Source organism: Pipistrellus kuhlii, unplaced genomic scaffold (genome assembly GCF_014108245.1).
Source record: "Pipistrellus kuhlii isolate mPipKuh1 unplaced genomic scaffold, mPipKuh1.p scaffold_m20_p_4, whole genome shotgun sequence".
NCBI classification, from domain to species: Eukaryota; Metazoa; Chordata; class Mammalia; order Chiroptera; family Vespertilionidae; genus Pipistrellus; species Pipistrellus kuhlii.
In genome coordinates this window covers 91,947,350-91,959,428 of record NW_023425540.1, presented here as the reverse complement: position 1 = coordinate 91,959,428, position 12,079 = coordinate 91,947,350, and the positions used below count along the sequence as shown (strand labels likewise).

At 51.9% G+C, this 12,079-nt stretch overlaps 1 protein-coding gene across 3 annotated transcripts in view; it reads right to left on the bottom strand.

The window, feature by feature from the left end:
* Positions 1-231: 231 nt before the first annotated feature.
* Positions 232-12,079, bottom strand: part of LOC118703782 (mastin) — a 48,390-nt gene continuing 36,542 nt past the window's right edge. For 2 of the 3 annotated variants that reach the window (XM_036410974.2, XM_045571481.1), the window contains one exon: positions 232-676. In XM_036410974.2, the coding sequence (XP_036266867.2) occupies positions 512-676 (165 nt within the window). In that variant the 3' untranslated portion in view covers positions 232-511. Of the gene's footprint in view, positions 677-761; positions 908-1,800; positions 2,070-12,079 lie in introns of all 3 variants that reach the window. The other variant, XM_045571482.1, reaches the window with a different exon arrangement.

Below are 12,079 nucleotides of genomic sequence, written 5' to 3'. Positions count from 1 at the left end.
AGGTGTGGGCTGCTCTGGGAGCAACCTTCTGGGCTGTGGTCTCCAGCCCCAGACAGGACACTCCTCCTCCTCCCCAGCCAAGAGAGCCCACCCATGTGGCCCTCCTTCACGCTGCAGCCATACTTGCCCATCCCCACCTGGTCCACCTTCCAGAGCCTGGTTCCCCACCAGGATGGACCACCCATTGCACCCTGGCCCCACCCAAAGGTAAGTACACTCAGTCCAGAGCAGTTTTCATGCAGTTTAATGAGCTACAGAGGGTGGGGAGGAGGCAGGAGGCCTGCAGTGCCCCGCCTGAACTCAGACTACACCCCTCCTCACCCTTTTGCTTGTCAGGGGGAGACAGACTGATGGAGGTGGCAGAGGTTGGAGGATCTAAGAGGGGTTGGGGGTGGAGGAGGGTGCTAGGTGCAGTGAAGAGCTGGCATTAGGAAGGAGCAGTGAGGTCCTCAGACACCATGGAGAGCCTGTCTTCATCTCACATGGGCAGCATCCTTGCCGGGCCCCGGGCTCAAGGAGAAGAGTGAATATGATGGTGGATCCAAGGCAAGTAGGATGTCACTCGGGCATAGACTCCAGGAAAGTCGGAAAGACCGCACTTTTCCCCCCAGCTCACCACCCCTACCTGGACCCAGGTGTTCCTCCATTTACAGACCAAAGGGCCCCCAGAGTCGCCCTGTGGGAAGAAGAGAAAGGCAGTCAATACTCAGGGTCCCTGCAAGCAGGAACAATGGACAGAGGCCACAGTCTGTGGGTTTTACCTCACAGGAATCCTGGCCCGGACTCCCCGCACACAGCATGTCATCCTTGACATCCAAGTCGATACTGTGGTATTGCTGCCTACAGATCTCATTTGGCACAATGGTGACCTCGACTTCCTGCAGGTTGTAGGGCCATGGCAGTGGCTCTGTGAGAAGAAGCCCAGTGAGCCTGCTGTCCTGTGGGGGCAGCCAGTCACAGGCCCAGGGTTCTAAGAACCTCAAGCTGAGACTCAGCACCCTCAGGGGGATCCTGGGAGTCACCCAAGACCCCAACTCAATGTGGTCATTCCAGGACAGTGGGCTGATAATCTCTAGGCGGACACTGGGGGGACAAAGTTCAGAAGGAAAAGAAATTAAATATATTTCTTATCCACAAATAAATTTTATTGACAAAAATCAGAGCAAGTGCTTTCCCCCAAGAAATGCAGAGTGAGCGGCCCTCGTGTCAGATTTGACTTTGTCCATTTAACAGTGAATCCTGGAGCAGGTCACTGGAGTTCTCCCTCCTCCTATCCATCCCACTAGGGAGACTCAGGGAGAACCGGACCCCCAGAAGGGAGCGCACAGACCTGGTGCAGAGTGAGGGAAAGAAATGCCCATGGCACCCTGGCTGGTGTTCTCAGTGGTTAGAGCACTGGCCCAAAGGGTCCCAGGTCTGATTCTTGGTCAAGGGCAAGGACCTGGGTTGCAGGTTCAATCCCCAGCCCCGGGCGGGAAGGCAATTAATAGATATGTCTCTCACATCCATGTTTCTCTCTTCCACACACACACACACCCCGCCCCCCGCGCTCCCAGCTTTCTTCCACTCTCTGTAAAAATCAATGGAAAAAATATCCTTAGATGATGCTAGAAAAAAAAAATGCCCATGTCCATGCCTCACTCCTACTACTTTGTTCCCTGCTCCTGAACAGACTCCTCTCGGGCTGTGTGCCCCCTACACCCAAGGGAGACCCCAGAGGGACCCCAGCTGAACCCTCATCGGTAAAGCCTGGCCCACCCCAATGCATCACCCTCCTGTCATCCTGGTTCTGGTTCTTACTTTTAAAAGCAATGTTGCCCCAGCCAGTCACCCAGCACCGGGTGCCTGGGGGGAATGCGGAGGAGGCTGGCGGGAGGCTGATCCACTTGATGAGATTAGATGGTCGCACCCAGGACTCCAGTTTGAGAAGCGCTACGTCTGCCTGAGGTATTCCCTTTTCTTTCTTGTACTTAGGGTGGCGAATGATCCTAGCCACAGGCACACTGTCACTCAATGAGGGTCTCACTCCTCCTAGTTGGACCTTAAAGTGCTGAGGGTCGGGATTTTCCCTGGGGACAGAGGCCAAAGGCTTCTGAGAGGCTGTGGCAGGAAGTGGGCCAGCCCTCAGAGCCCAGAGACCTCCCCTCTGTGGTGGCAAGGGGAACTCCAGGAAGCTGAATCCTGGTGGGGGTCTGCACCAACTCAGCCCACGATCTGCCCACAACACACATCACATGCCTCCTAATATTGTCCCCCACCCCGGGTGCTGGCAGAGGAGGGACTTACTCTTTAATGCAGTGCGCAGCGGTCAGCACCCACTGGGGGTGGATGAGGGAGCCCCCACAAAAGGGAACCATCAGGCCTATTGCTTTCAAGTACCACACGCCCACCTGCCATGGCCACTTTCCATTAGAAGCATCATGGCCCCCCATGATGTCCACCAGCTCAGTCCCTGGGCCAGGATCTGGGGAAGCAGAGGAGCAGCCATCAGGGACCCAAGCACCGCAGCCTGGCACTCAGCATGGCCCTATCCTCAGTCCCTCCCACAACCACCTTCAGGGGGATCTCCACCCCTTCTCAGGGTCAGCCTCTGAGAGGTCAGAATGAAGGGATCAGAGACAAGCCAGGTCTGGGGTCAGCACCCACCTAAGGTCACAGGTACGTTGCCCCCCAGACAGGGTAGAGTTAGGAGCAGCAGCCACAGCATCTGCAGGGGGAGAGGGAAGGGGAAGGGGAGAGCTAGTGAGGAGATCTGGGGCGGGGACCTGGGAATGGAGAGGATGTGCTCTGAGCCGTGTCCTCACCATGCCAGGCCTCTCTGCCTTCTGCTCCTGGACCCCTCTGAGCCCCTTTATGCTCCTGCCCAGACTGGCCCAAGGGGAAGCCACTTTGGGGTGGGGTATGGGAGGAGGCGGGGCTTATCCCTCCAGTGGGACCAGCGATGACCAGCAGACCAGCTATCAGACAAGAAATATGTGGGGTCCTCTCTGAGAAGACACTCAGTATTGGTGCTGAAGCCCTAGCTGGTTTGGCTCAGTGGATAGAACGTCAGGCTGCGTACTGTAGGGTCCCAGGTGTGATTTGGTCAAGGGCACCTACCCTGGTTGCAGGTTCTTGCAGAAGGCAAACAATCAATGGGTCACATCGAGGTTTCTCTCTGTCTCTGCCTCTCCCACTATCTCAAAATATCACTGGAAAAATGTCCTTGGGTGAGAACTCACAAAAAATAAAAACAGTAAGAATATTGGTACTGGAGACATTTCAGTAGTAAGATGACAGTGTGCACATGAAAAAGAAAGAAATGAGATGCTTTGCATCATCCTGTACACTGAAGGGTCTCAGGTTCCATTCTCAGTCAGGCCACATACCTAGGTTGAGAATTCATTCATAGATCCGGATGCGTACAATAGGCAACCCATCAATGCTTCTCACACCTCTCTCTCCCTTCCTCTCCCTAAAATCGATAAGCCTATCCTCGGGAGAGGAACTAAATAAATAATAAATAAGTCAGATGCTCTGAAACAAAACAGAGCAGGGCCAGATGGGGTGGGGGGCTGGCACCTGAGCCAAAAAGGGGGTGAAGGACAGCAGCAGGCCAGTCTCCTCTGCACCCTCCTTCTTTTGAGGCTCACTGTGCCCACCACAAAGGACAGACTCGCTGGACCTGCAAACAGATGTGGCCAGCAGCACCATGAGATGGAGGAGGCAGCTGCCCTGGGGCCTTTGGAGGGAGTGGGAACCTGCTGACACCTTGATGGTAGACTTCCAGCCTCCAACACTGTAACAGAATAAAGTTTTGTTTAAAGGCCTGAGTCTGTGGCATTTGTTACGGCCGCCCCAGGACACTCAGGCCTCTGCTCAGCTGTCCTCATCCCTCCTATGCATGATCAAGCTTTGTCAAAATGCAGGGCAAAGGGTGTGAGAGGTGTCGATTTACTGCTAGTTCTCCTCACCTCTCCTCACGTCCTGCAAACTCCCGGCACCCACACAGCGCTGGGAGCCAACCTCCCCTCTCACCCTCCCTGCTTTCTGCATGGAGGAGCTCTGTCCCCCAAGTCCAACCCCAGGATGAGGCCGGCCACCCGCCAGGCACAGGCTTTTCCTCCCTTTGACATTCTGAGAATCATTCTCCACCAAGCATGGGATAGGACCAGACAATGCTTCCAGAGGAGAAGCAAGAGGGGTTCCCACACTCCTGAACCACACCCGGTCCTCTGTCCCCCGTGAGCCCAGCGAGGAGCCCACCTAAGGATGCTTTTTAGCACTTAGGTGAGCTCAGGTCTCTAGAAACCCATCATTCCCTAGTGGTGCCAGGGTCCCTGTCACCCTTGCTGAGATGGTGGTGTGTCACGGGGCACCCAGAATCAGAATCCTCAGGGGACACTGAGGATCTCCAAAGGAAACAACCAGGTTCCAACATGGCTAGAGGGCCCCATGGTGGGGGGAGTGAGCACCCAGGAGGGAACGGGCTGGGCTCACAGACACAGCAGGTCATTCAGCCCAGGGAGCCACACCTTGGGTAATAAGGAGTGGGCTTCCCCCCTCCCTGCCAGTGGTCTGGTCAGAGCCCCGACCTTTACCCACCTCAACAGTGGATGTGGTTTGGGGCTGGTTCCCAGGCCCAGATGGCAGGAAAGCAAGTCACAGAGGAATCAGCGAGAAGCCACAGGCCCCAACGCCCAGCCTGATGCTGGACCCAGACTTCCCGCCCCCCACCACCAGGCTGGGTGATAACCAGCTGGGCCAGACCTGGAACAAAGACAGCACTGGATCAGCTCCAGCAGATCTGCCCGAAACACAAACAAGAGGTTTGAGGGTCTTGGGGGGAAATCTCCTGACTATCATTGGCAGAAAATCCGATCTTCTTCTCAGAAAAGCCAAAAGCCTCACCTGAGAAGTTTATTAAGTTTATTTTCCCAAGGTGTCTGCATGCAAGATAAATGTTTTAAACACAAATCAGGAGAGAAAGAAGCAGAAACTCATGTGTTACTCTCAGTGTAACTAATGCGAAGCCATGATGGTAAAGACTCCATTCACAGCCAGCTCCTTACATTCCTAATCAAGAGTCTGTGACAACCATCAGCTCCCTTACAAGGAAACTCACACAAAATAAAATGTCATTCAAGGTTAAAAAGAGACAGTGTCATCAAATATCAACTCTTCAAATCCCAATAGAATGTGAACTGCGGGCAAGTCTGGAACATTCAACATGACCCCCAAGTATGTCGGGAGGAAAAGACTTGTGGGGATGTCCCAGGAAGCAACAGGGCAGAAGGAGGCAAACTAGGCAGCTGGTGCCAGAAGCTGTGGAAATGAGAACCCAGTGGCCACCCAGTGAAGTGGGGTGCCTGAATGGCCCGGCCGACCTGCCCATCCTCCTAGGCCCAGCCTCGGTGACAGCACAGCAGCAGACAAAGGCAAGGTATCAACTCAGAGCAAAGCAGGAGGACCGGGCATCAGTGATGGCCGCTGGGAATAGATGGAGGCAAGGAAGAAGAGGGAATTAGGGAGAAGTGCAGCCCACTGCTCTGGAGCTTGGTGTTAAGCCCCTCACTGTGCAGGACACATGGAGGTGGGGCCACCTTGAACTTCAGAGTCCCAGGCAACTCAGATCTTGGGAGGGGCTGGACAGGGTCACCCCACACAGAGGAAGGTGTTGAGAGCCATGAGACTGGAAACACGGTCAGGACCCAGGCCCTCCTCTCCCTCCTGCAGTCGGGGACACCCCAGGAGGAGGGTGAGTGATCCAATAATAGAGAACCTTTGGTCCCAGCAAAACAGAGGACTGGCATCTGGGAAGTCCAGGTTTCTGCCCAGTCACCTTAGAACAGAATCAAATAATCCACCAGGCAACCAGGGGCTCTTCTTCTCTGTGTGTGGCCTTCAGTGACCAGTCCATTACTGTCAGCTTGTTGGCATCTTACTTTAGGGCCGACACTGAGCTCAGCATCCCCCCAAAGTCCCTGCTCTGGGCCCCTGTTTTCAACGCTGGCTTCCCATGTCTAGCCAGGCAGCAGTGTCCAGCTCCAAGGCCCTATCCCAGAGTGGCCTCCTCAGGTCACACCTGCTCCAGCTGCTGTAGGCGGGGCCACCAGATGCCCACAAGCCCACAATCTGAGGATCAGCAGCCTCTACACAGGAAGCAGGGGTCAGGAACTCACAGTCTGAAACTGAGATCCAGGGAGATAGGAAATGAGGAACTTGGTGGGTGGCAGAGCAGCAGGAAGTAGAGGTGCCCTCAGTGTCCCTTATTGGGGGAAGGGAGGCTGGACACTAATAAACAACAGGGCACAGGTGTGTGTTTCTGCGAGTGCCTTCTCCCATGTCCTGACAGTCCTCCTGCCACCCGGGACTGAGCAGCCACCACCTCCATAGCGTCTCCCTCCTGGACCAATGACATGAAAGCCAAGGGCAGAGGGCAGGAGGGAAGTGGCAGCACAAGTGAGAGATTTCAATCAGTCCTCATGGGGCAGAAGCAGGTGGAGGAGGGGCAGTGGCAAACAAATGCCTGCTGAAGGGGCTTGTTCCCATAGAGGGCCCTTCACACCACAGAGATGCTCAGGGTGTAGACGCCAACTCGCCCAAAGAGAAACCGAGCAGGAGACTTACAAAGTACAGTGTTCCCTGGAAACATGTCCAGTGAAATCAGCAAGGCGCAGAGGTCACACAGTGTGGGCTTCTGTTTATGTGAACTTGTAACCAAACAGCCAGTGGGTCCAGGCTGCCTGTCACTGCTTGAGCCCATTAAGCAGAGACAGGCTTGAATCATGTGGGAGCATTTATTCCAGTCCTGCTGGCAGGATGGGAGAGCAGCAGGTCAGCAAGAGAAATCTGCTCTGCAGCCCACCATCAGCCACTGCTTCTATTGGGCAGAGGGCAGAGATGGCGTGGGGAAGCAGGAATGACAGGCATGGGGAAGTGGGCATGTGGGCATCATTACAGGTTACATGTCATGCAGGCTGGTGTCGGGGTCACTGAGGGTGGACACCTCCAGGACCTCGAGACCAGATAACAGGTAATTGGGCTGGGGGTTGTACAGAGCGGGACTAGATTATCTCAGTCACAAGGTTGGAAATCTCTCCATTAATGATAGACAGTTCTCCGGACAGGAGGACAGACTGCATTCTGCTGCTAGCTTCCATGTCCCAGGGCTCACAACTCCCAGCCAGGTGAGAATGTGCTTTGTCTCATCAGAAAAGAGCAACCACGATTAACAGAGCATGATTAATATTTCTTATAAGTATAGTGCACCAAAGCATTTTTCTTTGATAAACATAAAAGGAAAACAATTGTTGACATTTTCATAGGATTCACACAACCTGAAGATTAGATATTATCACCTCATTGTTAGGATTTACTTATGTCAGACACTCCTTACTCTTAATTCATTAACATGTAAGAGGACTCATTTTAGAACCCTCTGATTCCCATTAAGATCACATATCTAAACTTTATAAAGAATTGTGTTCTTTTGGCTCATGACCAAGAACCTTTGTCCAGAAAGCATCTTGATCTTGAAATGTTAAGCAGAATAAAAGGGGGCAGAGAAAACTTATTGTGCTTAGCAGTTATCTTGCAGAAAGCCTGCAGCCTTGAGCACGGCATAGCCTAGACAACCATTAGATCTGGCGATGGGAGGAATCAAGGACTGGACTCTTTCATCCGCAGAACAATTTGCAGCCTGCAGAAATGAATAAAACTTTGCCTCCCCATTCAGTCACTGCTGATTGCTTTTTGGCCTCAGTCCCACTGCACAGGTGCCTGAAATAAAAGCTCTTTTGATACATGATGGCTTCTTATCATAGATGAGTGACCTGGCCCACTGTGAACCCTTCAGATCTTATTCGTCTTAAAATCAGGTGCTTAAACAGAAGACACTGGGAGGGGATAAGGGAGACTAACTAGTGCCAGTCTAGCACTTTCTCATTTCTTGTGTCAACAAAATACATTTCACTCGCCCTGGCTGGTAGTCATCATTGGCAATGCTATCGTACTGATTCCTCTTCTAAGTGGCCATTGGCAGTGACTAGAAGTCCTGTGGGATTTTATCACTGGACCTGCATTGATCGTGGGCACAGCTGCCTACCGCACCCATATTAGTTCTAACGTTGTGCGCAGATGGCCTTGGGAGTTCCGTGTACACTGCCATGTTGTTCCTGGTAGCCTCCTACCCTCCCCCCTGATCCTCACTCCTTTTGTGTATTTCTGGTCGCTGTGTGCTGCCTGGAGTCGCCTGCACTGTCTGGGCCTCCCTGTCCACCATCCCTCATTCAGCGGCGGGCTGCCAGCATACCCCCTACCCCCACAAGCAGGACATTTGCCCAGAGCTCTGGGAAAGCCACCATTATCATTTTAGGGAATCACCTATGGCCCAAGTTTGCTAAGAGTTTCATCACAAACTATGGTTGAATTTATCAACTAAAATAAAATTATTTTTCCATATCTATTGAGATTATCACGTGGCTTTTATCATCTATTTCTGCTCCGTTAATGTGGTATATTGCACCAATTGGTGTTAAACCATGGTGGTTTAGAACATCCTGGGTTCTTTGGTAATATTTCACACATTGGGAGTTGGCTTAATAATGTTTTATTTTGCATTTCTTCATTCTATGTTCATAATGGAAAGTGGCCTGAAATGTTCCCTTATTACATGTGCCTGGTTCTGTTCTCCAGACAGTGTGCCAGGGAGGCGCCTCTACTTCTGTTCTCTGAAGATCCCTGGGTCCTTATGTCTCAGTGTAATTCTCCAGGAAGCCAAGCTGTGCTGTAACTCTCCCGTGTTTTCCTTTAATATTTTACTTCCGGGTAGATGTCCACGACCCAGAAGCAGGCCTTTCCTGATTATCAATCTGGTTTGGCTTCCCTTTGTCCTAAAGTCAGTTCCCAGGGTTATACTTGCCTAAAAGTTATCCTTCTCACCTGAGGGCAAATTTGTCTAATGTGGTTGTTCATACTAACCTCTTCCGATTTTTAAACATCTCTGCCTGTCCATGTTTCTGTTCCTCTCTTTATTACTAATACTAGAGGCCTGGTGCAGGAAATTCATGCATCGGATGGGAGGGCTGTTCCTCAGCCAGGCCTGCACCCTCTCCAATCTGGGACCCTTCAGGGGATGTCTGACTGCAGGATTTCTTACTAATCACAAGGCCACACTAAAAATGGCAATCTAAACATCCCTCTTACAATCCCAGACTGCAGTCTCCTAACTGCTCACCTGCCTGCCTGCCTGGCCTCCTGATCCCACCCTAACTACTCCCCTTCCGGCCTGATCTTGCCCCCAAATATCCTCCCCTGTAAGCCTGTTCATGCCTACATGTCCTCTTCTCTTGGCCTGGTCCCCTCTTTCCCCAACTGCCACTCCCTGCAGGCCTGCTTGCTCACAACTTCCCTGCCCTGTGACCTAGTCTCCCCCAACTTCCCTCCCTTGCAGGCCTGATTACCCCCAACCACCCTTCCCTTCTGCCTTGATGATGCCAGTCAAGTCTCCTACCCATTAGAACACAGTGGGTACCAGGGTGCCTGGGCCTCCGGGAGGAGGGAGAGTGGAAAGTGGGGAGCCAGCAGGAGGAAAGAAGGGACAGTGGAGGGGTTGTCTCATCAGTCTGGGTGTCACAGACTGGCACCCCCACGTCTAGGAAGAGGCCTGGCTGTGGCAGGACAGCCCCAGGAGAGGTGCCAAGGAGCAGCACACAGAACTCGGGGGCCTTGGTCAGAGCCCCGGCGGGCACTGCGGAGAGGGGTGCTGCCTGGTATCCGGTCCCAGGCGCTGCCCTCGGTGAGGAGCAAAGCCGTCCTGTGGACACAGCTGCGCTGGGGCCTGTGTCGCTCTGAGCAGTGGGGGCAGAGTGAGGGAAATTCAGTGTCCTTGTCTGTGTGCTCACAGTTGTCCTGAAGTTTGGTGGGGCCCAAATGGGACAGCCAGTGACATGAATGAGGGCCTCCAGGAGCCCTCCCTGCCCCGGGCCCTAAGACCTCCACTGTGACATGTGAGGACCCGTGGACGCTGGCACAGTGCTGCCCCCCCAACACCCCACCCGCCATCGCTGTCCAGCTTCCACTGAGGTGCTGCAAAAACAGGGCTGTTAGGTAACAGAAGCTGTGCCTTTTGCCCACCTGCCCTCAGCCTTTACGTATCAGGGCTCAGACATCCTCATCACAGTTCCGGCTTTGATCCTGTCTGATGCCCACCAGCCCCACCCTCTCTCTGGGCATCCATTCCTCACACTCAGACCCAGCTCCTTGGAGCCCTTAATGGTGGCCTGAGGCCAGAAGGACTCCAGCTCAGAGCGTTGTCCACCCACCTCCCACACACAGCTGCTGGCCTGAATGCCCACATGCACATTATCTCAGCATCCCTCTTCTCATCTTTTGTTATTAATCCTCAACCTAGGACATTTTTTCCCCATTGATTTTTAGAGAGAGTGGAAGGAACGCGGGAAGAGAGAGGAGAGAGAAGAGCATCAATGTGAGAGACATATTAATTGGTTGACTCCTGCAGGCACCCCAACGTGGACTGGCCATCAAACATGCAATCCAAGCTCATGCCCTACACTGAGACTCAAACCCTGTCCTCTTCCTTCTGTGGTTTGACACTCCAACCACTGAGCCAAACCAGCCAGGGCCCCCTTCTTCTTTTATAAAATTATTTGCAGAAATACACCATGTAAATACAAAGATAAGACAGCTTTGTTATTTTCCTTTTTAATTTTGTCCCCACTCCTGAACCCACTCCCTTTGGGCTGCCACCAACTTGTTCTCTATATCTATGGGATCTGTTTATCTTTTCTTTATTTGTTTTTATTTTGTTTTAGATTCCACACATGAGTTGCTCATTTCTCAACATCTTTGCAAACATGTGGTTTATCGTACTTTTTTACGTTCTCCAACCTGATGAGTGTGAAACTGTATGTCTTTTTATTTTCCTCTGATTATGAAGCAGACCAGTCAATGCCAATGGCCACTCAGGTGTGTCTATTGAGAATTGCATGCAGTGTGTGTGTTTCCATTAACGCTTTGTTTCCTTTGTCCCACATCATTCCTCTGAATTAATATTTCTTCTTCCTGGAATAAATCTTTAAGTAATTATTTTTATGAGTGTCTGCAGGTGATAAGACACTCTTCATGTCTTCTGTTTTGTAATGTCACCATTCCCCCCCTCCCTTTTCCTCAATATTATGAGACAGTTTATCTGGGAATAAAATTTTATGTTGATGGTGATTTTTCCTCACCAGTTCAAAAGAATGCTGCAGGTTCTCCTTCCACCTCCTGTTGCTGATCAGAACTCCCCTGAGGCTGATAGACTTTTCTTTTCAGGTTAAACTATCATGTGTTTCCTCTGGCTTTTAATGTGAACATTGTGCAGTTTTACTGAAATGGGTTTAGGGGAGAATTTATTTGTATTTATTCTGCTAATTTTCACAGGCACGTTCCACTGAAGATTCACCATTTTTCCTTGATTCTAGAAAATTATCATATATTTTTGTACCAAAACCACGTTTTCATTTTTTCAGACAGTTTTTGTAAATTCCTAATAAGCAGGGAAAGAATAGAAGAAGAAAGAAAGGAAGAGGAAAGTGAGGGATGGAGGGAGGGACACAGAGACAAACTTAACCTGCATGAGCTCCCAGAAATGCCATCACATGGAACTGTACCCTGGAAAACCTCCTCACACCCAGACACAGAGACCAGGGACCCGGGGACCTCTCAGGGAGCCACACTGCGCCCTCAGTCAATGCCGCGATGAGTCCATGTCAGCATCTCAATCCACGGTTTGGAGCTGGCTTTTCCAAGTTTAATGGGAATCAGAGGGTGAGCAGGAGGCCATGGACACAGGCCCCTTACCCTGCCCCACCCTCCTGTGAGAGACACCAGACTTTAGAGCTTCTTCCTGTGTCAGCCACTCTAAGTATATGTGCTGCCGAAGCGAGCACTGTGTCAGCCACTCTAAAGCCAGGAAAGGTGGGTAACCCAGAGGGCAGGAGGCCCCAAACACTGTAGAGGGTGAGACAAAGGGTGAGGAAGTTGGGAGGAAGATGTTGGAATTGGGAAATCAGCAGGGGTTTCAACAAGGAAGATG